We start from the raw sequence: 26,933 nt of genomic DNA on the forward strand, positions 1-26,933 counted from the left end.
GGTCAAGTCCCCAGCCGATCTATTTGAACCGATGTATTAACTACTAAGTGAGTCTTGACATGAGACATTGGTTAGATTCTGCCTTGGGGACTGCTCTGATGTTCCATTCTCTCCTGGTTTGACCATAGAGCCTGTCCAGCTCTAGACCTCCTGTCTGTGTGGTGGATGACCACCTGACCTCTGAAGCTGTCAATGAGATGGTAAATGACTTGTCATTTCATATTACAACATTATCCAATAATGTTTATAGTGAGCTATCTTGGCAATGTTGACGTACCACAACCATCTCTGTTGTGTATTACTGTTGTGTATCTATTAATATTAATAATTCATGATGAATCATTTTCGGCAATGGAGTAGATTCGTATGGCATTTCTGACCCGGTAAGATCTGAAAGCTTATTTAGAATACAAGATCACTGAATGTTTAGCCTTGTTCATAAGCTTTTGAAAGACGCACTATGCAACATTTTAAACACTCTTCTGTTTCTGGAATACAGCTGACAAACAACAACTTGCCGGCTTGTGTCTGAGGATTGTCCATTTTTATCGGACAGCTGATGCAGTCATCATCCCAGGTCTTTACGAACTACTGGGCATCCAAGATGCTGCCTCCTCTCCATTGTCAAGAGATCTCTCACAGCTCACTCACCCAGTCTGTTGACGATAAGGTTAACACCAGTCCCGCGTGAGATTTACTGAGGCTGGTGTACCTAAGAGGCCAGGCAGTCGACAGTCTTACAATAGCTTTCGCATCCCGACTCCCTACCTTCCTCCAACTGTATGGATCAGGAAGAGGAAGAAGAGCAGGAATCACAACACTTAGTTCAAGGAGATGTACTGACTAAGGAGATGGGCAGTCTGGGCAGTGGAAGCTACTGCCCAAAACCATTGCCCAAGCCAGCCATGAGGTTGTCTGTACCATTCTTCAATACTGCCTTTTATTTATGATTGTCCTTAAACAGTATTTGATGTTTATAGCAATTTCACTTTTTTTTTTAGAGGGATAGATATGGCCATATAAAGTTGAATTCTGAGTTTACATACACCTTAGCCAGTACATTTAAACTCAGTTTTTCACAATTCTGACATTTAATCCTAGTAAAATTCCCTGTTTAGGTCAGTTAAAATCACGACTTTATTTAAGAATGTGAATGTCAGATAATAGAAGAAGAAGAATAATTTATTTCAGCTTTTATTCTTTCTTCACATTCCCCGTGGGTCAGAAGTTTACATACACTCAATAGTATTTGGTAGCATTGCCTTTAAATTGTTTAACTTGGGTCAAATGTTTTGGGTAGCCTTCCACAAGCTTCCCACAATAAGTTGGAGTATTTTGGCCCATTCCTCCTGACAGAGCTGGTATGACTGAGTCAGGTTTGTAGGCCTCCTTGCTCGCACAAGCTTTTTCAGTTCTGCCCACAAATGTTCTATAGGATTGAGGTCAGGGCTTTGTGATGCCACTCCAATACCTTGACTTTGTTGTTCTAAGTCATTTTGCCACAACTTTGGAAGTATGCTTGGGGTCATGTCCATTGGGAAGACCCATTTGCGACCAAGCTTTAACTTCCTGACTGAAGTCTTGAGATGTTGCTTCAATATATCCACAAAATTGTCCATCTTCATGATGCTATCTATTTTGTGAAGGGCACTAGACCTCTTGCAGCAAGCACCCCACAACATGATTCTCTACCCCCGTGCTTCAAGGTTGGATGGTGTTCTTTAGCTTGCAAGCCTCACCTTTTTCCTCCAACATAATGATGGTCATTATGCCCAACAGTTCTATTTTTGTTTCATCAGACCAGAGGACATTTCTCCAAAAGTACGATCTTCAAATCAAATCAAATTTTATTTGTCACATACACATGGTTAGCAGATGTTAATGCGAGTGTAGCGAAATGCTTGTGCTTCTAGTTCCGACAATGCAGTAATAACCAACAAGTAATCTAACTAACAATTCCAAAACTACTGTCTTGTACACAGTGTAAGGGGATAAAGAATATGTACATAAGGATATATGAATGAGTGATGGTACAGAGAAGCATAGGCAAGATACAGTAGATGGTATCGAGTACAGTATGTACAAATGAGATGAGTATGTAAACAAAGTGGCATAGTTTAAAGTGGCTAGTGATACATGTATTACATAAGGATACAGTCGATGATATAGAGTACAGTATATACGTATGCATATGAGATGAATAATGTAGGGTAAGTAACATTATATAAGGTAGCATTGTTTAAAGTGGCTAGTGATATATTTACATAATTTCCCATCAATTCCCATTATTAAAGTGGCTGGAGTTGAGTCAGTGTGTTGGCAGCAGCCACTCAATGTTAGTGGTGGCTGTTTAACAGTCTGATGGCCTTGAGATAGAAGCTGTTTTTCAGTCTCTCGGTCCCAGCTTTGATGCACCTGTACTGACCTCGCCTTCTGGATGATAGCGGGGTGAACAGGCAGTGGCTCGGGTGGTTGATGTCCTTGATGATCTTTATGGCCTTCCTGTGACATCGGGTGGTGTAGGTGTCCTGGAGGGCAGGTAGTTTGCCCCCGGTGATGCGTTGTGCAGACCTCACCACCCTCTGGAGAGCCTTACGGTTGAGGGCGGAGCAGTTGCCGTACTAGGCGGTGATACAGCCCGCCAGGATGCTCTCGATTGTGCATCTGTAGAAGTTTGTGAGTGCTTTTGGTGACAAGCCAAATTTCTTCAGCCTCCTGAGGTTGAAGAGGCGCTGCTGCGCCTTCTTCACAATGCTGTCTGTGTGAGTGGACCAATTCAGTTTGTCTGTGATGTGTATGCCGAGGAACTTAAAACTTGCTACCCTCTCCACTACTGTTCCATCGATGTGGATAGGGGGGTGTTCCCTCTGCTGTTTCCTGAAGTCCACAATCATCTCCTTAGTTTTGTTGACGTTGAGTGTGAGGTTATTTTCCTGACACCACACTCCGAGGGCCCTCACCTCCTCCCTGTAGGCCGTCTCGTCGTTGTTGGTAATCAAGCCTACCACTGTTGTGTCGTCCGCAAACTTGATGATTGAGTTGGAGGCGTGCGTGGCCACGCAGTCGTGGGTGAACAGGGAGTACAGGAGAGGGCTCAGAACGCACCCTTGTGGGGCCCCAGTGTTGAGGATCAGCGGGGAGGAGATGTTGTTGCCTACCCTCACCACCTGGGGGCGGCCCGTCAGGAAGTCCAGTACCCAGTTGCACAGGGCGGGGTCGAGACCCAGGGTCTCGAGCTTGATGACGAGCTTGGAGGGTACTATGGTGTTGAATGCCGAGCTGTAGTCAATGAACAGCATTCTCACATAGGTATTCCTCTTGTCCAGATGGGTTAGGGCAGTGTGCAGTGTGGTTGAGATTGCATCGTCTGTGGACCTATTTGGGCGGTAAGCAAATTGGAGTGGGTCTAGGGTGTCAGGTAGGGTGGAGGTGATATGGTCCTTGACTAGTCTCTCAAAGCACTTCATGATGACGGAAGTGAGTGCTACGGGGCGGTAGTCGTTTAGCTCAGTTACCTTAGCTTTCTTGGGAACAGGAACAATGGTGGCCCTCTTGAAGCATGTGGGAACAGCAGACTGGTATAGGGATTGATTGAATATGTCCGTAAACACACCGGCCAGCTGGTCTGCGCATGCTCTGAGGGCGCGGCTGGGGATGCCGTCTGGGCCTGCAGCCTTGCGAGGGTTAACACGTTTAAATGTCTTACTCACCTCGGCTGCAGTGAAGGAGAGACCGCATGTTTTCGTTGCAGGCCGTGTCAGTGGCACTGTATTGTCCTCAAAGCGGGCAAAAAAAGTTATTTAGTCTGCCTGGGAGCAGGACATCCTGGTCCGTGACTGGGCTGGATTTCTTCCTGTAGTCCGTGATTGACTGTAGACCCTGCCACATGCCTCTTGTGTCTGAGCCGTTGAATTGAGATTCTACTTTGTCTCTGTACTGACGCTTAGCTTGTTTGATAGCCTTGCGGAGGGAATAGCTGCACTGTTTGTATTCGGTCATGTTACCAGACACCTTGCCCTGATTAAAAGCAGTGGTTCGCCGCTTTCAGTTTCACGCGAATGCTGCCATCAATCCACGGTTTCTGGTTAGGGAATGTTTTAATCGTTGCTATGGGAACGACATCTTCAACGCACGTTCTAATGAACTCACACACCGAATCAGCGTATTCGTCAATGTTGTTGTCTGACGCAATACGAAACATGTCCCAGTCCACGTGGTGGAAGCAGTCTTGGAGTGTGGAGTCAGCATGGTCGGACCAGCGTTGGACAGACTCAGCGTGGGAGCCTCTTGTTTTAGTTTCTGTCTGTAGGCAGGGATCAACAAAATGGAAGTCGTGGTCAGCTTTTCCGAAATGGGGGCGGGGCAGGGCCTTATATGCGTCGCGGAAGTTAGAGTAACAATGATCCAAGGTCTTTCCACCCCTGGTTGCGCAATCGATATGCTGATAAAATTTAGGGAGTCTTGTTTTCAGATTAGCCTTGTTAAAATCCCCAGCTACAATGAATGCAAGCCTCCGGATGAATGGTTTCCAGTTTGCAAAGAGTTAAATAAAGTTCGTTCAGAGCCATCGATGTGTCTGCTTGGGGGGGATATATACGGCTGTGATTATAATCGAAAGAGAATTCTCTTGGTAGATAATGCGGTCTACATTTGATTGTGAGGAATTCTAAATCAGGTGAACAGAAGGATTTGAGTTCCTGTATGTTTCTTTCATCACACCATGTCACGTTAGTCATAAGGCATACGCCCCCGCCCCTTCTTACCAGAAAGATGTTTGTTTCTGTCTGCGCGATGTGTGGAGAAACCCGTTGGCTGCACCGCTTCGGATAGTGTCTCTCCAGTGAGCCACGTTTCCGTGAAGCAAAGAACGTTTACAGTCTCTGATGTCCCTCTGGAATGCTACCCTTGCTCGGATTTCATCAACCTTGTTGTCAAGAGACTGGACATTGGCAGAAGAATGCTAGGGAGTGGTGCACGGTGTGCCCGTCTCCGGAGTCTGACCAGAAGACCGCCTCGTTTCCCTCTTTTTCGGAGTAGTTTTTTTTTTGGGTCGCTGCATGGAATCCACTCAGTTGTCCTGTTTGTAAGGCAGAACACAGGATCCGCGTCGCGGAAAAACATATTCTTGGTAGTACTGATGGTGAGTGATGCTGATCTTATATTCAGTAGTTCTTCTCGACTGTATGTAATGAAACCTAAGATGACCTGGGGTACTAATGTAAGAAATAACACGTAAAAAAACAAAAAACTGCATAGTTTCCTAGGAACGCGAAGCGAGGCGGCCATCTCTGTCGGCGACGGAAGTTGTCATCTTTGTCCCCATGTTCAGTTGCAAACCGTAGTCTGGGTTTTTTATGGCGGCTTCCGGAGCAGTGGCTTCTTCCCTGCTGAGCGGCCTTTCAGGTTATGTCGATATAGGACTCGTTTTTACTGTGGATATAGATACTTTTGTACCTGTTTCCTCCAGCATCTTCACACGGTCCATTGCTGTTGTTCTGGGATTGATTTGCACTTTTCGCACCCAAGTACGTTCATCTCTAGGAGACAGAACGCGTCTCCTTCCTGAGTGGTATGACGGCTGCGTGGTCCCATGGTGTTTATACTTGCGTACTATTGTTTGTACAGATGAACGTGGTACCTTCAGCCATTTGGAAATTGCTCCCAAGGATGAACCAATTCTTTTTGTGAGGTTTTGGCTGATTTTCTTTTGATTTTCTCATGATGTCAAGCGAAGTGGCACTGAGTTTGAAGGTTGGCCTTGAAATACATCCACAGACTCAAATGATGTCAATTAGCCTAACATAAGCTTCTAAAGCCATGACATCCTTTTCTGGAATTTTCCAAGCTGTTTAAAGGCACAGTCAACTTAGTGCATGTAAACTTCTGACCCACTGGAATTGAGATACAGTGAATTATAAGTTAACTAATCTGTCTGTAAACAATTGTTGGAAAAATAACTTGTGTCATGCACAAAGTAGATGTCCTAACCGACTTGCCAAAAACTAGAGTTTGTTAACAAGGAATTTGTGGAGTGGTTGAAAAACGACTTTTAATGACTCCAACCTAAGTGTATGTAAACTTCCGACTTCAACTGTACAAGCCAGTTTCAATACAAATTACTTCTACAAAAAAAGTACTCTAATTTATCATATTATTTGACTTTAAAACAGAATAATTTAGTCTTTTTTTTCTTCTCCAAACCGGCAGAAGCTTTTCTCTTTTATCTTTCTGTAATGAAAAGAACTATAGAAGTTTAATAAATTATTATTTTTTATTATTAGTTGTGGTTGACACACCTCCACCACACTAAGGTGTTTTCCCAGAGCAAAAGCAACGATTCCTCCACTATTTTCAATGGTGCAGATGTGTTTGACACACCTCCACCAGAGCAACGTTCCTCACAGCATTACATATTATTTGTTTGACTGTGATGATTTCTGTTTTTCTTTTCAAGAACCTCTCTGTCTGATGTGCAGAAGAAGACAACCAACTCTGACTCGCTACAAGTCCTCTTAGGTGTCTCAGAGGACACCCTCGTCACCTGTGTGCAGGACAGCCTGCAAGGTTCTCTCTCCAAACTTGCATGCATGTCCAATTCTCCATCTGGAAGTGCAGGCTCTCCGAAGATGACCCCTGCTGTAATGGCAGAAGTGATTAAAGATGTCAAGTCGGCCGTATCAGTGGTCGTTAGAGTGCCTCCGCTAGCCAACCTCTCAAGTGACACCGGTAAGGGGAGACTCACAGACCAAGGTGACTGAGAGCATGGTGAGAGAGCTGGCTGTTAAACTTGAAAAAGTTGACCAAGAGAGCAAGAGTCTAACAGGGCAAGTCATGACCATGATCTCTGACACAATGGTGGCTTTTGTTGACGAGAACGAACAGAATTTGCTGAAAGATCTGAAGGACAAGATCACGTTTTTGGCATCGCATGTTGGCTTCATTGACGATCTTGATGCCCTGATAAGGAAATACGAGACCAGCTACAACATTGGTGAATCTGGTTCCTCCTGCACGCTCACATCTAAGAGCATCCAAAAACTCTCCAGCCGGGAGTTTCAAACATCAGCAATACAAGCAGTGAGTGGAGTTCTTGCCAAAAAAGTCAGTAGTTTGAGCTTTCCTAGTTCAGTCGTTCAGTCTGAGTTAACAGGTGCTGTATCAGGTCAAACATTGTCTGGCATTGTAAAGACAGAGTCAATTCACCCAGTGGGCTCAGCAGCGTCAGTAGTTGTTAAGACTTTCGTGTCAGATATGAAGTCCTTGGCTGAATCTGAGAGTCCCCAACAGAAGAGTGCCTGGTCTGCTGCTGTTCACATTTACCACAGCATCCAAAACAACTTGAAAGATTATTTCGGCAAGCTTCAGCGATGTGCCTTAAAGAGCATTGTCACATCTGATGATAACATCACAAATGCTGAGTTTAAGGAGACAGTTCCACTTCCTTGCTTAGACATGAAATATAGGCCCAGTAAGAGTGAGCCTCAGTTGCCAGAGTCCACTGGTGAAGTTACTTTACAAAGAGGCCTAAGTGAGAGCTCAAAACTAATTTGGGCACAAACTGAGTCAGAAGAAAGCAAGCTCCTTCTGACAACTTGCACCAAAGAAGTCATTTCAGAGCTTCTGGGATTGTACAACACTGAGATGTCAAAGGAGGACGCCCTGTACACTGTTGGAGAAAAAGGATCAGGCTTCTCTATTGAGAGACAACAATTTGTAGAGGGTGTTCTGGCTCAGCATGGGGAATACTCCCATTCCAGGGCCTCATCACCAATAGTATCTGAGGTCCCCTCTCAAATTGAGGACAGCAGAAGTAAGGCCACAGCTTCTTTGACCAGTCTGTTAGATAGCATGAAAAAACTCTCAAGTGAGGAATTCAAGAGAGACACCACTCAAGCAGTGAGTGAGTTCCTAGTTAAAAAGTCCAACAGTAGCTTACCGAGTGCACAGCCTGCTTATTCTGTAGCATCCAGGTCTTGTTCCGTTCAAAACCAGAGAACCTTGTCAAAGGATATTTGTGCGGATTCTGCTGCCTTTGGCATCATTGACACATTTGTGGAAGACCTGCAGAGCTCGGCGCAACCTGCAGAAGTAGAGGAGAGAGAACCTGACCTCCAGGAAAAATGCACAAAAGCTACAGAGCAGGATCTGGTCTGCTACCACTAGTTTATATAACAATATTCAGAAGACATTAAAGGGCTTCACCATTCACCGGCGGAGATCAGACGTGCAGAGAAGAATGTCTAGCCATACACCCACAGAGGACTCTGGACATCTTGTGACTAAGGAGTACCTTGGTTTGGCAAGCCAGAGCTTGACGCAAGCTAGTAAGAGTGTGCCTCACTTGCCCAGTTTGAACCAGGAAGTGACTCTACACATGGGTGTCAGAGAGTTCAAAACTTCTCTGGACTGAAACAGAAGAGGGTCTAATGAACAATAGTACCAAACAGGTCATTTCAACAATCTTGACCTCATGTGAGGATCAGACATCAAATGCACCTTGCTTCTCCACAGTAGGAAAGAAAATATCTGATATGTCCCTTGAGGTCAACATATTGGTAGGTGGTGTTCTGTCTCAGCTGAAGGACATCTCCTTGTCAAGGTCCCCAACACCATGTGAAGACATGTTTGAACGTCTCCAAGGTTCTCCTGAGCGAACCTCTCCAGTAAGTCTAGATTGCAGCACGGCTGCCTCCAAAGGCATTGCATCTTCCCACAGTCTTTCAACAAAGAGCCTCCAAAAACGTTCTAGTCATGCGTTCCAAACCAAAGCTGAGAAAGGAGTGAGTGAGGTCCTCTCTAGATCATTTAACATTGTGGAGGAAGGTACAACAGATAAGTACCTCCAGTCTGTATCTACATCCACCACATCTACTGATATTATACAAACCATAGTGAAAGATCTGCAGGAGCTCACCCAGACCACCCAATCATCTGACATGGTATCTGGAACCTCCCTGCTCACCACTGGACAGGTTTCTGAGAAAATAATCTGGTCTGTTGCTCGTAACATCTACTACAGTCTGCAAAGTAAGATTACAGAGTTTCTCAGAAAAGATCTTCAAAGATCAGACACAACACTTGGTTCAATCCAAATATTTACATATCAAAGCAGTCCTGCATCACAAAGAGCAAGTCTCTGCCATCTTGAGGTCAACCAGAGCAGTGTTACACCTGGTGGAAACGATGCCTGTGTGGACATTCCGCACAAATTACTACCTAAAACCACTAAGCTCTCAGGATCCATGCTGGAGGATATTGGCACGATCCGTTGTAGGAGTGCTGACAGCCAAAATACAAGAAATACCTCTTCTTCACGCTCCTCCACCTCTCTAACACCTACTTCAAAATCAAAGCAGTCAGAATGGGACTTCACCTTGCCCGGTACTCCCATCCCCACTGAATTATCTGCTCAGAGTGACTTTCCCATTGTAAGAAACATGATCATTCAGGACTTGTTTCACACAGAGAACTTACTTCCCCCAACCTTTGTGGACAAAGTCAGACAAGCTGCTGGGGTGGTAGTGGACGAAATGGTGGAAAGTGTTGAGAACACACAGGAAGATGGACAGGGTGCTTCTCATCCTGACAACCTCAGATCTGCTGTTAGGAAATTGAGAAAAATAATTTCCACTGGGACCATCCACATTTTCAGTCATGAATTTGTGGATAAAGTGATAGCCCTTCAGGACAGCCACAGCACTCCACAGGTCTTAACATTGGCAGCAGCCAGAAGTGCTTCAGACTCAGACTTCAGACTGCTTCATTCTTTCAAGGCTGAAATGGGGAAAGGAACAATGTGCCATATCCAGGAAGCTCTCCTCTCAGCTTCTCCAGATATTTGCTGAATAGACAGTGAAGGGCTTCCTAAAACAGTGGTTAGATGAGTATGAAAATATCAACATTGATGTTTCAGTCCAGAATGAACCAAGCACCTCTACTTGCATGGTCTTTCCTATCCAGCTCAATCAGAGCAAGCCAGAGGATACTGACACAATGAATCAGCTCACGAAGGTCATGGTCAACAAAATGATGGATGCCTTATCAGTTGGCTCAAGTCATCAAATGATCACCAAAGCCAATGCCAAATGTTATTTTGAGTCCAGTACCAGCATGGCCACCAGAGACATTGTAGAAGGGATGTTGGATTTGGTAAGGGATAGCACCAGCAGTACTGGAGAGCAGATCCCCATCTTCAAGTCCAAGAAAAGCAAGAAAACCATGTTCAGCAAGATATGCTTTAACATAAAGGTATAGTACAAGTACAGATTTTTCATGAATAACACTGCTTTTGATAGTATGAGATATTATTTGTTTATATAATTCAGTATTTTAGCATTGTATTGCCTTTTTCCAGTTGATATACTGTACTTTAAGATATATAACAGTTTGTTTTAATGTGCCTTTTCCCACCAAACAGTGTTCCAAGAAAGTTAGAAAGGACCACTGTCCTCAAAAGTCTATGGAGTACCAGCCTCAGAACACTTCCCCTACTGTGTACTTTACAGGTAAGCCCTGCTGCTGCTCATTCAAGACTAAGATATTATTACTTTAGCGTTCAACTAATTCATTTGGAAAGACATTGCACTCTGCTCTGAATTGTTACCCATGACATACTGGATGGTCTTTCTTTGCAGAGTCGAGGACAAATTCTCATGGCTCCTTTGCTCCAGAGGGAAATGACATCGCATATTTCTTCCCACCTGAAGAGAAGAGTCGCAAACCCTCCCTTTTCACCAGAATGTATAGAGCCATCACTAGAAGCTTCTCCAACCCAAGATAATTTTCCTCATTAAATGAGATTGCATTCATTTGTTGTCATATGTTGACTGTTTTGCTAGCACAGACTGTAATATGTTCTGCGATTCATCCACATGCATTGAGGAGTATACCACCTCAGTCACAGGCTACATCAATAAGTGGATCGACAACGTCGTGTCCACAGTGACCGTATGTACATATCCCCGACAGAAGCCATGGATTACAGGCAACATCCACACCGCGCTAAAGGCTAGAGCTGCTTCTTTCAAGGAGCGGGACACTAATCCAGACACTTATATGAAATCCTGCTATGCCCTCAGACTAACCATCAAACAGGCAAAGTGTCACGCCCTGACCGTAGAGATCTTTTTAATTCTCTATTTGGTTAGGTCAGGGTGTGACTAGGGTGGGCAATCTAGGTGATGATAAGCCAGTGATATAGAGACACTAGAAAAGGTTTGTTTTCAGTGGTGCAAAGTACTTAAGTAAAAATGATTTAAATCGTTTTGGGGGTATCTGTACTTTAACTATTTATATTTTTGACAACTTCAGTACATTCATAAAGGACAAAAATGTACTTTTGACTCCATCCACTTTCCCTGATACCCAAAAGTACATTTTGAATGCTTTGTATGACAGGAAAATGGTCCAATTCACACACTTATCAAGAGAACATCCCCTACCTCTGATCTGGCAGACTCAATAAACACAAATGCTTAGTTTATAAATTATGTCTAAGTGTTGGAGTGTGCCCCTGGCTATTCTTACATTCAAAAAAAGCAATACAATTGTGTTGTCTGCTTTGCTTAATTTTTTAAATTATTTTTACTTTTGATACTTGAGAATATTTCAAACCAAATACTTCCCAAGTAGTATTTTACTGGGCAACTTTCACATTTACTTGAGTCATACTGTTTACAACTGACTGATTGAGGACTTTTTCCACCACTGTTTGTTTTGGACATTTATTTTTTATCAAATGTATTTGACAGGGACAATCTACTGTATTTCTGTAAATGTGCCAGATTTAGCCAGCTGGCTTTGTGATGTAACAAAGGTAGCTGATGATGTAATGAAAACAGACAGTTAAATATGTGTGTGTAGAACTGTTGCACATTTGCTCTGGAAATGAGGACCAAACCTACTCGTCAAAAGGAGTGAATTGCACCTCCAATTGAAGTCAATAATAAGGTATGGAATCATGCCAATACAGTCATTATTTATATAGCTCTGTAGCTTGCAGTATTTTGAAGGAGATAAGCAAGGGAAAATGATGCTTTGGTTAATATTTCTCACGTGAAAGGAAACATGACCATGCTAACTGAAAAATGGATACATGAATATTGGTCAAATGTACCTACATCTTCTGAAACTGTGTTGGGCCTACTTGATAATTAAAAAAAAGTCACATAGACGATGTCCATAAATTAGACAACAATACTGAACAGTTGTAGCCCGTTGGTAGTGGTAGGCTTCTGGCTGTGATCTCTGACCACTGTAACAGTGAATAGTGGCAATTTACCCGCGGTGTATAGGCTTGTTTACTAGGCTAACCAGTGCATTGGGGTGGGCTATGTGCAGCATGGGCATACAGGAAACCACTCTAGCCACTTAACTCACCTTGGCCACGAGCTCTATAGTTTACAGCTATTGCATCACCTACAAAGCATCAACTGAATGTTGAATGTCAGGTATTTTAATTGTCTGTATTGTCTACTTGTTAAATGTTTGTAAAGTCTTCATTTGTAATTGTTTGTAATGTCTTATCAATTGGTGTTGGACCACAGGAAGATTAGCTAACGTTATAGCGTTAGCTAATGGGGACTCTAGTAAAGATTCACAAGACTGTTCACAGATTCACATTGATCACAGAATCGGATTGATAATCTTAATTCGAAGTTTGAGTTTTTTACTGGACAACCAACACTTGACTGATGGGCTAATCCATAGAAAGAAAATGTGATCTTGGATCTTGAACTCCCCTAGCTACATTTCGACTTAATGTTTAATATTACTAGTGGCACTCTGTCCTTACGAACAGTAAATCATTGGGTCTGACTCTTTTGATTTAATGCAATTTCATCATCGATAGTGAAACAACCACCACATAATCGTCAACTCCCCCCTACAAAACATGAATTTATTTGTGGTTTATCCTCTAGCTATTTGGTATTAGGTGTGATCCTGACTTGGAATGGCCACGAAGTTACACATTGTTTTAGGAAACATGCATTTATTTGAGGTTTATCCTCTTTAGCTATTTGGTATTAGGTGTGATCCTGACTTGGAAAGGCCACGAAGTTACACATTGTTTTAGGAAACATGAATTTATTTGTGGTTTATCCTCTTTAGCTATTTGGTATTAGGTGTGATCCTGACTTGGAATGGCCACGAAGTTACACATTGTTTTAGGAAACATGAATTTATTTGTGGTTTATCCTCTAGCTCTTTGGTATTAGGTGTGATCCTGACTTGGAAAGGCCACGAAGTTACACATTGTTTTAGGTCCAGTTAGTTTGGAAGTTGTGGTAAATGGGGGAGTGTGAGCGCGTGTCATGAGATGCTGCAGGTGTTGATATGGGGATGGATAGGCTACCACTGCCTTTAATTACTACGCTCTGCCTGCACCTACCTCAACTGGTACTCTGCTGCCTCGCTGTGGTGAGAGCACTAACACACTGAACATGATGGACAAGGATGCTCCATATAGCCATCCATCACTGTCCAGGCACAGTGGATGTAATACAGAATGTAATACAGAATGACAAGATATGGTTTGATATCTCTTCTGAAACTGGGGTGGGGTTATTGAGTTCAGGGTTGTGTAATGGTTGCTTCCATGTCAGTCCTCAAAGATGAAATTGCATAGAATTGAATGAATCACATCCAATGATTTCCCGCTTTGGACATTGTTTTGAAAATGATTCTCCATAGCTGCCATACCTTTGATGTCATAACCTGTTACAGAATTCCCCTTCCTTATTATAAACTCTGATTAAAACTATGGAGTTCATTGGCCTACAACACGTGTGTGTATTTGCCCTTAAAAAGATATTGGTAGATGGAAGAAAATAATAAGATAGGCCTAAACTGTAATAAGATTTACTTGAAAGATACTATAAATAGCAGGAGACATACCTGGGTTCTAGACTGGTATTCAGGGCAAGCATTTTAGGATTATACATATGGTTAGTGTCAACTTCTACTTACACGTTAAAGCTCAGCCATGTTGCTAGATGTTTACTCATTGACTTCAAGTAGAGCATTGTTTGTGAATCTGAATAAAAGCCTAATAAAAGTGTATTGCCCCCAGCTTGGGCAGCACTGCTACACTGCTTTTTTGGGCTAAAGGTGTTTGTGACACGTGCATGTGTTCCAATGATGTCATAATTGTCTGTAGGTTCTATGTTGCCTATCAACTTGGCTGTCCTTCAGAAAGTAGATAATACTTGTATTTTCAAACAATTAATAAAAATAGTAGCAACAAAACAAACTAAATAGATTTAATCCATTAATATGATATTGCCAGATGGAAGTAAATAACAAGGTAGGCCTAAACTGTAATAAGATATATCTTATAGACTGCTTCAGTGCATTTGGAAAGTATTCAGACCCCTTGACTTTTTACACATTTCATTTTTTACATTACAGCCTTATTCTAAAATGGATTACATACAACATTTTCCTCATCAATCTACACACAATATCCCATAATGACAAAGCAAAAACAGTTTAGACATTTTTGCAATTTAAAACGGAAAAAAACAGAAATACCTTATTTACATAAGTATTCAAACCCTTAGCTATGAGACTCGAAATTGAGCACCGGTGCATCCTGTTTCCCTTGATCATCCTTGAGGTATTTCTACAACATGATTGGAGTCCACCTGGGGTAAATTCAATTGATTGGACATGATTTGGAAAGGCACATACCTAAGGTCCCACAGTTGACAGTGCAAAAATCTATTTTAATTCCAGGTTATAAGGCAACAAAATAGGGAAAATGCCAAGGGGGGTGAATACTTTCGCAAGCCACTGTAAATGATTCAGTTCACATAAACAGTCATTATTTTCAGTTTGAGAGATCATCCCGGGCTTTGCCCCGTCTGCTGTAGCTGAGATGTCCCTGGAGGACATAGAACAACAAGACTATGATGTTTCTGACACTGAGAGAGTCAGGTAAGGCCACTTACACTCTGTCCAGTTAGATATTTGTGTGGAGATTAAGAGAGAGAGACTAATAAGAAAGAACTTGTTATGGGGCAGGTCAGGCGTCATTCATGGAGTCATTTGTAGGGTCAAGTCCCCAGCCGATCTATTTGAACCGCTCATTATTTGTGGCCATGTATTAACTACTAAGTGAGTCTTTGACATGAAAACAGTGGTTAGATTCTGCCATTGGGACTGCTCTGATGTTGTTTCCATTCTCTCCTGCTTATGACCATAGAGCCTTGTCCCAGTCTCTAGACCTGCCTGTCTGTGTGGTGGATGACCACCTGACCTCTGAAGCTGTCAATGAGATGGTAAGTTGACCTTGTCATTTCATATTACAACATTCATCCAATAAAATGTTATAGTGATGCTATCATTGGCAATGTTGACATACCACAACCATCTCTGTTGTGTTGCAGTTGTTTAATTGGCCCAACGTTGCCAATGCTCCTCCACTCTTTAACAGTTAATAATTATTTCAGTATGATATTTGTTGTTTATTAAGTTTGATTATTTGCAATATAATTACATTTCTACCAGGAGCAGAGCAATTGTACCAGGAGCAGAGCAACCTCAGTGATGGAAACCACAGAAGAGGGAAAGCTCAACAATGTGGAACATCTGACACTTAAGGACTTCCTTCAAAACCTAACTGAGAAGTATGTTCTGTTTTCTTTGGTACTATCACACCTTCAAGGAAATAGGATCAAATTAGAAACTGATCAATCGGAAAAAAAAAATTCATTGCTAGAAAAGTTGTCACATTGCAATTTTGCCAAAACAACTGACACAAAGCAAGTATAACTTCACGATCAGGCAAATAATTAAATAAAAACAATTCTGCCACGCATCCTGATATGACAACATTTATAACAATATTGTTTTCAGGCAATGGAGGGGGATTCGTGAGGGCATGTTTGACCCGGTAAGATCATGTTACTGACAATTTAATCAGATTACCATGAAAACTCTGCCTAATGTTTAACCTTGTTCATAAGCTTTTGAAAGACGCACTATGCAACATTTTAAAACACTTCTTCTGTTTCTGGAATACAGCTGACAAAACAACAGCTTGCCGGCTTGTGTCTGAGGATTGTCCAGTTTTTATCGGACAAGCTGATGCAGATCATCATCCCAGGTCTTTACGAACTACTGGGCATCCAAGATACTGCCTCCTCTCCATTGTCACAGAGATCTGTCACAGCGTCACTCACCAGTCTGTTTGACGATAAGACTAACACCAAGTCCCGCGTGAGATTTACTGAGGCTGGTGTACCTAAGAGGCCAGGCAGTCGAAAGTCTTACAATAGCTTTCGCATCCCGACTCCCTACCCTTCCTCCAACTGTATGGAGCAGGAAGAGGAAGAAGAGCAGGAATCACAACTTAAGTTCAAGGAGATTTACCTGACTAAGGGCAGTCTGGGCAGTGGAAGCTACCTGCCCAAGGGGGCCATGAGGTATGTTCTTAAAGGGAAATTTAACAACTTCGTATTCATCTCCAGCATCACCATATGTGAAAATTACACATTTCCATGCTTTGTAGTAAAAAAAATATAGAGGGACGTAACTGTTTCCAATAGTGCTGAGAAATTAGTGCTTTTTGAGGTTGGTTTGGTTTCGATTCAAATATTTAAAAAATAATCACGGTTTTGGATTTCAATACTTTTTTTAGACATTGAATGCACTATGGATTATGTGTGTTGAATGCTGTAACAACAGATGCTACTGAGCCAGATGTCTATGTGTCAGGGGAGAAGCTCCAGGTGGTATCCGATTTTAAGTACCTTGGCATCATACTTGATTCCAACCTCTCTTTTAAAAAGCATGTGAAAAAGGTAATTCAAATAACCAAGTTCAACCTAGCTAATTTTCGATTTATACGAAATTGTTTGACTACAGAGGTAGCAAAACTGTACTTCAAATCTATGATACTCCCCCACTTAACATACTGCTTGACTAGTTGGGCCCAAGCTTGCTGTACAACATTAAAACCTATTCAGTCTGTCTACAAACAGGCTCTCAAAGTGCTTGATAGGAAGCCCAATAGCCATCATCACTGTTACATCCTCAGAAAGCATGAGCTCTTGAGTTGGGAAAATCTTGTGCAATACACCGACGCATGTCTTGTATTCAAGATCCTTAATGGCCTGGCTCCCCCTCCACTCAATATTTTTGTTAAACAGAAAACCCAGACATATGGCAGCAGATCCACAAGGTCTGCCATGAGAGGTGACTGTATAGTTCCCCTAAGGAAAAGCACCTTTAGTAAATCTGCATTCTCTGTGAGAGCTTCCCATGTCTGGAATACACTGCCATCAGACACACATAACTGCACCACATATCACACTTTCACAAAATGCTTGAAGACATGGCTAAAGGTCAATCAGATTTGTGAACATGGTCCCTAGCTGTGTGTTGCCGCTTTCCATGTTGTCTGTTGTCTGTAGCTTGTGAGGTGTGGAAACTTTGTTGCTTTTATGAATTTTGTCTTGACGCTTTTTGTTTTATGTTGCTCTGTCTGTATGCTACGTCTTGCTTGTCCTATGTTGCTCTGTCTGTATGCTACGTCTTGCTTGTCCTATGTTGCTCTGTCTGTATGCTACGTCTTGCTTGTCCTATGTTGCTCTGTCTGTATGCTACGTCTTGCTTGTCCTATGTTGCTCTGCCTGTATGCTACGTCTTGCTTGTCCTATGTTGCTATGTCTGTATGCTACGTCTTGCTTGTCCTATGTTGCTCTGTCTGTATGCTACGTCTTGCTTGTCCTATGTTGCTCTGTCTGTATGCTACGTCTTGCTTGTCCTATGTTGCTCTGTCTGTATGCTACGTCTTGCTTGTCCTATGTTGCTCTGTCTGTATGCTACGTCTTGCTTGTCCTATGTTGCTCTGTCTGTATGCTACGTCTTGCTTGTCCTATGTTGCTCTGTCTGTATGCTACGTCTTGCTTGTCCTATGTTGCTCTGTCTGTATGCTACGTCTTGCTTGTCCTATGTTGCTCTGTCTGTATGCTACGTCTTGCTTGTCCTATGTTGCTCTGTCTGTATGCTACGTCTTGCTTGTCCTATGTTGCTCTGTCTGTATGCTACGTCTTGCTTGTCCTATGTTGCTCTGTCTGTATGCTACGTCTTGCTTGTCCTATGTTGCTCTGTCTGTATGCTACGTCTTGCTTGTCCTATGTTGCTCTGTCTGTATGCTACGTCTTGCTTGTCCTATGTTGCTCTGTCTGTATGCTACGTCTTGCTTGTCCTATGTTGCTCTGTCTGTATGCTACGTCTTGCTTGTCCTATGTTGCTCTGTCTGTATGCTACGTCTTGCTTGTCCTATGTTGCTCTGTCTGTATGCTACGTCTTGCTTGTCCTATGTTGCTCTGTCTGTATGCTACGTCTTGCTTGTCCTATGTTGCTCTGTCTGTATGCTACGTCTTGCTTGTCCTATGTTGCTCTGTCTGTATGCTACGTCTTGCTTGTCCTATGTTGCTCTGTCTGTATGCTACGTCTTGCTTGTCCTATGTTGCTCTGTCTGTATGCTACGTCTTGCTTGTCCTATGTTGCTCTGTCTGTATGCTACGTCTTGCTTGTCCTATGTTGCTATGTCTGTATGCTACGTCTTGCTTGTCCTATGTTGCTCTGTCTGTATGCTACGTCTTGCTTGTCCTATGTTGCTCTGTCTGTATGCTACGTCTTGCTTGTCCTATGTTGCTCTGTCTGTATGCTACGTCTTGCTTGTCCTATGTTGCTATGTCTGTATGCTACGTCTTGCTTGTCCTATGTTGCTCTGTCTGTATGCTACGTCTTGCTTGTCCTATGTTGCTCTGTCTGTATGCTACGTCTTGCTTGTCCTATGTTGCTCTGTCTGTATGCTACGTCTTGCTTGTCCTATGTTGCTCTGTATGTATGCTACGTCTTGCTTGTCCTATGTTGCTCTGTCTGTATGCTACGTCTTGCTTGTCCTATGTTGCTCTGTCTGTATGCTACGTCTTGCTTGTCCTATGTTGCTATGTCTGTATGCTACGTCTTGCTTGTCCTATGTTGCTCTGTCTGTATGCTACGTCTTGCTTGTCCTATGTTGCTCTGTCTGTATGCTACGTCTTGCTTGTCCTATGTTGCTCTGTCTGTATGCTACGTCTTGCTTGTCCTATGTTGCTCTGTCTGTATGCTACGTCTTGCTTGTCCTATGTTGCTCTGTCTGTATGCTACGTCTTGCTTGTCCTATGTTGCTCTGTCTGTATGCTACGTCTTGCTTGTCCTATGTTGCTCTGTCTGTATGCTACGTCTTGCTTGTCCTATGTTGCTCTGTCTGTATGCTACGTCTTGCTTGTCCTATGTTGCTCTGTCTGTATGCTACGTCTTGCTTGTCCTATGTTGCTATGTCTTGCTTGTTCTATGCTGCTATTGTCTATATTGTAATTGTTTTTAATAACCTGCCCAGGGACTGCGGTTGAAAATTAGCCGGCTGGCTAAAACCGGCACTTTTACTGAAACGTTGATTAATGTGCACTGTCCCTGTAAAAATAAAAAATAAATAAATAAAATAAACTCAAACACATAATAAAACAATGAATAAAAGTCCCATGATGGTAGTGACTGTCCATTACTGTTAATGACTTATCAACCATCATTTACTTTCTCATATAAAATATTTATTTGATGACTTTATTATTTCATTCCAAGTCATCAACTCATCTCTATAGAGCTGCTGCTTATCCTGTCTGACAAAATCACTATTTTAGTAGTTCTTCTAAGTAAATAAGACCTACTTTTATGACCGCTGAACACCAACTGTCAATCACTTAGATCATGTATTTCCAGGTAGAGAATCCTCGCAACGCAACTGCTTTTTATCTCTCTCATGCATTCTCTCGTCTCTCCGTCTCAGTCAATGAGGTTTCCGTATCTGCTCCACACAGAGTGGACAAGCAAGTGGGCGTGCAATGGATTGTGGGAATTAATTGCCATATTTTCTGTGCTAAACTATGTAGAATATTGGCCTGTTGGAAACTACAACTCCCTACTACATTGCATAGTTCGTGCTTGATCTGATTTATCTCTACAGAAACTGAGCATCGAGCTCACAGAAGAAGAAAAAAATTAACTATATGGAATTCAAATAATTGAGCCGACGTCGGTCAATTAGTTGTTTAAAAACCGAAAAATAACAAAAATGTTGGTTAAATGCTCAGCTCTAGATTCTAATGACATCATCAGTGTGCATCGTGTGATTTTAACCAATTATGAGTAGGCATTTCCTACTAATTGGTTGATGATGTCATAGAAAACACTTATCTTCCTCTTTCTTTTTTACTACAAAACATAGAAATGCCTGTTTTTCACATATGCTGATGTTGGGGTGGTGCTGGAGATGATGAATATGAAGTTGAAACATTTAGAAATTTCCCTTTAACATTTCTTCAAACTGCCTTGTATTTATGATTGTCCTTGAAGTTATTAGAAGTTACAGTATTTGAAGTTTATAGCAATTTGGATTTTTGTAGAGGATAGATATTGCCAGGATAGATGGATATCTACAGGCCAGTTTCAATACAAATGACTTATACAAAATACATTTTATTGGGCTTTAGAAATTAAGCAGTTAGGCTGACATCACACTAAGGTTTTTTCTCAGAGAAACAGCAGCGTTTTCCTCATTGTTTTCAATGGTGCAGATGTATTTGACACACTGAATGTGCATCACAGCCTTACATATTATTTGTTTGACTTTGATGATTTCTGCGTTTTTTTCCCCAAGGACTCTAACCTCTCTGTCTGATGTGCAGAAGAAAACAACCAACTCTGAGACGCTACAAGTCCTCTTAGGTGTCTCAGAGGACACCCTTGTCACCTGTGTGCAGGACAGCCTGCAAGGTTCTCTCTCCAAACTTGCATGCATGTCCAATTCTCCATCTGGAAGTGCAGGCTCTATGATGCTAACCCCTGCTGTAATGGCAGAGTTGGCTAAAGATGTCAAGTCGGCCTTATCAGTGGTCGTTAAGAGTGCCTCCGCAAGTCACACCTCTCTAGTGACACCGGTAAGGGGAGACTCACAGACCAAGGTGACTGAGAGCATGGTGAGAGAGCTGGCTGTTAAACTTGAAAAAGTTGACCAAGAGAGCAAGAGTCTAACAGGGCAAGTCATGACCACCATCTCTGACACAATGGTGGCTTTTGTTGACGAGAACGAACAGAATTTGCTGGAAGATCTGAAGGACAAGATCACGTTTTTGGCATCGCATGTTGGCTTTATTGAGGATCTTGATGCCCTGATAAGGAAATACGAGAGCAGCTACAATATTAGTGAATCTGGTTCCTCCTGCACGCTCACATCTAAGAGCATCCAAAAACTCTCTGGCCGGGAGTTTCAAACATCAGCAATACAAGCAGTGAGTGGAGTTCTTGACAAAAAAGTCAGTAGTTTGAGCTTTCCTAGTTCAGTCATTCAGTCTGAGTTAACAGGTGCTGTATCAGGTCAAACATTGTCTGGCATTGTAAAGACAGAGTCAATTCACCCAGTGGGCTCAGCAGCATCAGTAGTTGTTAAGACTTTCGTGTCAGATATGAAGTCCTTGGCTGAATCTGAAGAGAGTCCCCAACAGAAGAGTGCCTGGTCTGCTGCTGTTCACATTTACCACAGCATCCAAAACAACTTGAAAGATTATTTCAGCAAGCTTCAGCGATGTGCCTTAAAGAGCATTGTCACATCTGATGACAACATCACAAATGCTGAGTTTAAGGAGACAGTTCCACTTCCTTGCTTAAACATGAAATATAGGCCCAGTAAGAGTGAGCCTCAGTTGCCAGAGTCCACTGGTGCAGTTACTTTACAAAGAGGCCTAAGTGAGAGCTCAAAACTTCTTTGGGCAAAAACTGAGTCAGAAGAAAGCATGCTCCTTCTGACAACTTGCACCCAAGAAGTCATCTCAGAGCTTCTGGTCTTGTACAACACTGAGATGTCAAAGGAGGATGCCCTGTACACTGTTGGAGAAAAAGGATCAGGCTTCTCTATTGAGAGAGAGAAATTTGTAGAGGGTGTTCTGGCTCAGCTTGGGGATATTGCCCATTCCAGGGCCTCATCACCAATAGTATGTGAGTTCCCCTGTCAAATTGAGGACAGCAGAAGTAAGGCCACAGCTTCTTTGACCAGTCTGTTAGATTGTATTAGAAAACTCTCAAGTGAGGAATTTAAGAGAAATGCCACTCAAGCAGTGAGTGAGTTCCTAGTTAAAAAGTCCACCAGTAGCTTAACTAGTGCACAGCCTGCTTATTCTGTAGCATCCAGGTCTTGTTCCATTCAAAACCAGTACACATGGTCAAAGGATATTTGTGCGGATTCTGCTGCCTTTGGCATCATTGAAACATTTGTGGAAGACCTGCAGAGCTTGGCGCAACCTGCAGAAGTAGAGGAGAGAGAACCTGACCTCCAGGAAAATGCACAAAAGCTACAGAGCAGGATCTGGTCTGCTACCACTAGTTTATATAACAATATTCAGAAGACATTAAAGGACTTCATCATTCATCAGCGGAGGTCAGACATGCTGAGCAGAACGTCTAGTCATATACCCACAGAGGACTCTGGACATCTTGGGACTAAGGAGCACATTTGTTTGGCAAGCCAGGACTTGAGGCAAGCTAGTAAGAGTGTGCCTCACTTGCACAGTTTGAACCTTGAAGTGGCTCTACACAGGGGTGTCAGCGAGAGTTCAAAACTTCTCTGGACTGAAACAGACGAGGCTCTACTGACCAATAGTACCAAAGAGGTCATTTCAACAATCTTGACCTCATGCGAGGATCAGGCATCAAATGCACCTTGCTTCTCCACAGTAGGAAAGAAAATATCTGATATGTCCCTTGAGGTCAACATGTTGGTAGGTGGTGTTCTGTCTCAGCTGAAGGACATCTCCTTGTCAAGGTCCCCAACACCATGTGAAGACATGTTTGAACGTCTCCAAGGTTCTCCTGAGCGAACCTCTCCAGTAAGTCTAGATTGCAGCACGGCTGCCTCCAAAGGCATTGCATCTTCCCACAGTCTTTCTACAAAGAGCCTCCAAAAACGTTCTAGTCATGAGTTCCAAACTAAAGCTGAGAAAGGAGTGAGTGAGGTCCTCTCTAGATCATTTAACATTGTGGAGGAAGGTACAACAGATAAGTACCTCCAGTCTGTATCTACATCCACCACATCTACTGATATTATACAAACCATGGTGAAAGACCAGCAGGAGCTCACCCAGACCACCCAATCATCTGACATGGTATCTGGAACCTCCCTGCTCACCACTGGACAGGTTTCTGAGAAAAGGATCTGGTCTGTTGCTCGTAACATCTACTACAGTCTGCAAAGTAAGATTACGGAGTTTCTCCGAAAAGATCTTCAAAGATCAGACACAACACTTGGTTCAATCCAAATCTTTACATATCAAAGCAGTCCTGCATCACAAAGAGCAAGTCTCGGCCATCTTGAGGTCGACCAGAGCAGTGTTACACCTGGTGGAAACGATGCCTGTGTGGACATTCCGCACAAATTACTACCTAAAACCACTGAGCTCTCAGGATCCATGCTGGAGGATATTGACACGATCCGTTGTAGGAGTGCTGACAGCCAAAATACAAGAAATACCTCTTCTTCACGCTCCTCCATCTCTCTAACACCTACTTCAAAATCAAAGCAGTCAGAATGGGACTTCACCTTGCCCGGTACTCCCATCCCCACTGAATTATCTGCACCTACTTCAAAATTAAGGCAGTCGAAATGGCACTTTGCTTTACCCGGGACTCCCATCCCCACTGAGTTTCCTGCTCAGATTGACTTTCCCATTGTTAGAAACACAATCATTGAGGACTTCTTTCACACAGAGGACTTACTTCCTGTAACCTTTGTGGACAAAGTCAGGCAAGCTGCTGGGGTGGTAGTGGACATTATGGTGGAAAGTGTTGAGAACACACAGGAAAATGGACAGGGTGCTTCACATCTTGACGACCTCCGATCTGCTGTTAGGAAATTGAGAAAAATAATTTCCACTTGGACCATCCACATTTTCAGCCATGAATTGTTGGATAAAGTGATAGCCCTTCAGGACAGCCACAGCACTCCACAGGTCTTAACATTGGAAGCAGCCAAAAGTGCTTCAGACTCCATTCTTTCAAGGCTGAAATGGGGAAAGGAACAATGTGCCATATCCAAGGAGCTCTCCTCTCAGCTTCTCCAGATATTTGCTGAAGAGACAGTGAAGTGCTTCCTGAGACAGTGGTCAGATGAGTATGAAAACATAAACTTTGATGTTTCAGTCCAGAACGATCCAAAGACTTCTACTTGCATGGTCATTCTTCAAATGATCACCAAAGCCACTGCTAAATGTTATTTTGAGTCCGCTACCAGCGTGGCCACCAGTGACATTGTAGAAGGCGTGTTTGATTTGGAAAGGGATACCATCAGCAGTACTGGAGAGCAGGTCAATACAAAGGTATAGTACACTTTCATGAATAACACTGCTGTTGACCTTTTATATGATTCTTTGTGTCATGGCATTGCACTGGTTCTTTGCAGTTGATATGCTGTACTTTAAGATATCGAAAACATTTCAGTTTGTTTTAATGTGCCTTTCCCCACCAACCAGGGTTCCAAGAATGTTAGTAAGAACCTCTGTCCTCAAGAGTCTCTGGAGTACCAGCCTCAGAACATTTCCCCTACTGTGTACTTTACAGGTAAGCCCTGCTGCTGTTTAGGCTGCTGCTCAGTCAAGACTGAGACATTATCCCTTTACCAGTCCACTAATTCATTTCGAAAGACATTGTACTCCTCTGAGTTGTTACCTATGACATACTGTACTGTGGGCTGGGTGGTAGCCTAGTGGGTTAAGAGGTTGGGCCAGTAACCGATAGGTTGCTGGTTCAGAATCCCTGAGTTCACGAGGCAAAATCTGTCAATGTGCTCTTGAGCAAGGCACTTCATCCTAATTGCTCCTTGTAAGTCTCTCTGGATAAGAGTGTCTGATAAATGAGTAAAAATGTAAATTGATGGCATGCTGGATGGTCTTTCGTTGCAGAGACGATGACAACATCTCATGGCTCCTTTTCTCCAGAGGGAATTTATGATATCGCATCGTCCTTCCCACTTGAAGAGAAGAGTCGCAAACCCTCCCTTTTCACCAGATTGTCTAGATCCATCACGAAAGGCTTTCTCAGCACATTCAAATCTTCAAGGAAAACCAAATTATTTAAATAAATTCCTCATTATAACAACGAGAGCATTCATTTGTTCAGATGAGAATCTAATCGTATTGGTCACATACGCCGAAAACAACTGTGAGATGCTTTATTACGAGCCCATTCCCAACAATGCAGAGTTAAAAAGTAAGAAAATATTTTCTAAATAGTAACACAATAACAATAACAAGGCTATATACAAGGAGTACCAGTACCGAGTCAATGTGCATGGGTGCGAGGTAGTTGAGGTAATACAGTATGTACAGTGCCTTGCGAAAGTATTCGGCCCCCTTGAACTTTGCAACCTTTTGCCACATTTCAGGCTTCAAACATAAAGATATAAAACTGTATTTTTTTGTGAAGAATCAACAACAAGTGGGACACAATCATGAAGTGGAACGACATTTATTGGATATTTCAAACTTTTTTAACAAAATAAAAAACTGAAAAATTAAGCGTGCAAAATTATTCAGCCCCCTTAAGTTAATACTTTGTAGCGCCACCTTTTGCTGCGATTACAGCTGTAAGTCGCTTTAGGTATGTCTCTATCAGTTTTGCACATCGAGAGACTGACATTTTTTCCCATTCCTCCTTGCAAAACAGCTCGAGCTCAGTGAGGTTGGATGGAGAGCATTTGTGAACAGCAGTTTTCAGTTCTTTCCACAGATTCTCGATTGGATTCAGGTCTGGACTTTAACTTGGCCATTCTAACACCTGGATATGTTTATTTTTGAACCATTCCATTGTAGATTTTGCTTTATGTTTTGTATCATTGTCTTGTTGGAAGACAAATCTCCGTCCCAGTCTCAGGTCTTTTGCAGACTCCATCAGGTTTTCTTCCAGAATGGTCCTGTATTTGGCTCCATCCATCTTCCCATCAATTTTAACCATCTTCCCTGTCCCTGCTGAAGAAAAGCAGGCCCAAACCATGATGCTGCCACCACCATGTTTGACAGTGGGGATGGTGTGTTCAGCTGTGTTGCTTTTACGCCAAACATAACGTTTTGCATTGTTGCCAAAAAGTTACATTTTGGTTTCATCTGACCAGAGCACCTTCTTCCACATGTTTGGTGTGTCTCCCAGGTGGCTTGTGGCAAACTTTAAACAACACTTTTTATGGATATCTTTAAGAAATGGCTTTCTTCTTGCCACTCTTCCATAAAGGCCAGATTTGTGCAATATACGACTGATTGTTGTCCTATGGACAGAGTCTCCCACCTCAGCTGTAGATCTCTGCAGTTCATCCAGAGTGATCATGGGCCTCTTGGCTGCATCTCTGATCAGTCTTCTCCTTGTATGAGCTGAAAGTTTAGAGGGACGGCCAGGTCTTGGTAGATTTGCAGTGGTCTGATACTCTTTCCATTTCAATATTATCGCTTGCACAGTGCTCCTTGGGATGTTTAAAGCTTGGGAAATATTTTTGTATCCAAATCCGGCTTTAAACTTCTTCACAACAGTATCTCGGACCTGCCTGGTGTGTTCCTTGTTCTTCATGATGCTCTCTGCGCTTTTAACGGACCTCTGAGACTATCACAGTGCAGGTGCATTTATACGGAGACTTGATTACACACAGGTGGATTGTATTTATCATCATTAGTCATTTAGGTCAACATTGGATCATTCAGAGATCCTCACTGAACTTCTGGAGAGAGTTTGCTGCACTGAAAGTGAAGGGGCTGAATAATTTTGCACGCCCAATTTTCAGTTTTTGATTTGTTAAAAAAGTTTGAAATATCCAATAAATGTCATTCCACTTCATGATTGTGTCCCAC

At 42.6% G+C, this 26,933-nt stretch overlaps 3 protein-coding genes across 4 annotated transcripts in view; 2 read left to right on the plus strand and 1 right to left on the minus strand.

Annotated features, from left to right (window-relative positions):
• LOC110515622 (protein ANKUB1-like) overlaps positions 1-26,933 on the minus strand; it is a 53,183-nt gene that overhangs the window by 21,990 nt on the left and 4,260 nt on the right. The window lies entirely within an intron of this gene.
• On the plus strand, positions 8,134-10,808 carry LOC118937622. Of its 2 annotated transcripts, none has more exons than XM_036936912.1 (3): positions 8,134-10,248; positions 10,418-10,505; positions 10,635-10,808. In XM_036936912.1, exons 1-3 carry the CDS (start codon positions 9,943-9,945, stop codon positions 10,778-10,780), a joined length of 540 nt encoding a protein of 179 aa, XP_036792807.1. In that variant the 5' UTR covers positions 8,134-9,942; the 3' UTR covers positions 10,781-10,808. Both variants share the same exon structure in this region; 1 of them encodes a protein (XP_036792807.1).
• Positions 15,159-25,194, plus strand: LOC118937363. The gene is made up of 8 exons (XM_036935700.1): positions 15,159-15,281; positions 15,511-15,629; positions 15,859-15,895; positions 16,027-16,427; positions 20,714-23,617; positions 23,693-24,419; positions 24,573-24,660; positions 25,002-25,194. The coding sequence occupies exons 1-8, from the start codon at positions 15,171-15,173 to the stop codon at positions 25,178-25,180; spliced, it is 4,566 nt and encodes a 1,521-aa protein (XP_036791595.1). The 5' UTR covers positions 15,159-15,170; the 3' UTR covers positions 25,181-25,194.

Source organism: Oncorhynchus mykiss, chromosome 1 (genome assembly GCF_013265735.2).
Source record: "Oncorhynchus mykiss isolate Arlee chromosome 1, USDA_OmykA_1.1, whole genome shotgun sequence".
NCBI classification, from domain to species: domain Eukaryota; kingdom Metazoa; phylum Chordata; class Actinopteri; order Salmoniformes; family Salmonidae; genus Oncorhynchus; species Oncorhynchus mykiss.

Bases quoted from the DNA above. Each gene is read 5' to 3' on its own strand.
- LOC118937363 (XM_036935700.1), top strand. From the start codon at position 15,171: ATGTTGTTTCCATTCTCTCCTGCTTATGACCATAGAGCCTTGTCCCAG. The intron at 15,896-16,026 runs GTAAGATCATGT...TCTGGAATACAG, and splicing joins GTGAGGGCATGTTTGACCCG to CTGACAAAACAACAGCTTGC. The intron at 24,420-24,572 runs GTATAGTACACT...CCCACCAACCAG, and splicing joins GAGAGCAGGTCAATACAAAG to GGTTCCAAGAATGTTAGTAA.
- LOC118937622 (XM_036936912.1), top strand. From the start codon at position 9,943: ATGGTCTTTCCTATCCAGCTCAATCAGAGCAAGCCAGAGGATACTGAC. The intron at 10,249-10,417 runs GTATAGTACAAG...CCCACCAAACAG, and splicing joins AGATATGCTTTAACATAAAG to TGTTCCAAGAAAGTTAGAAA. The intron at 10,506-10,634 runs GTAAGCCCTGCT...CTTTCTTTGCAG, and splicing joins CCCTACTGTGTACTTTACAG to AGTCGAGGACAAATTCTCAT.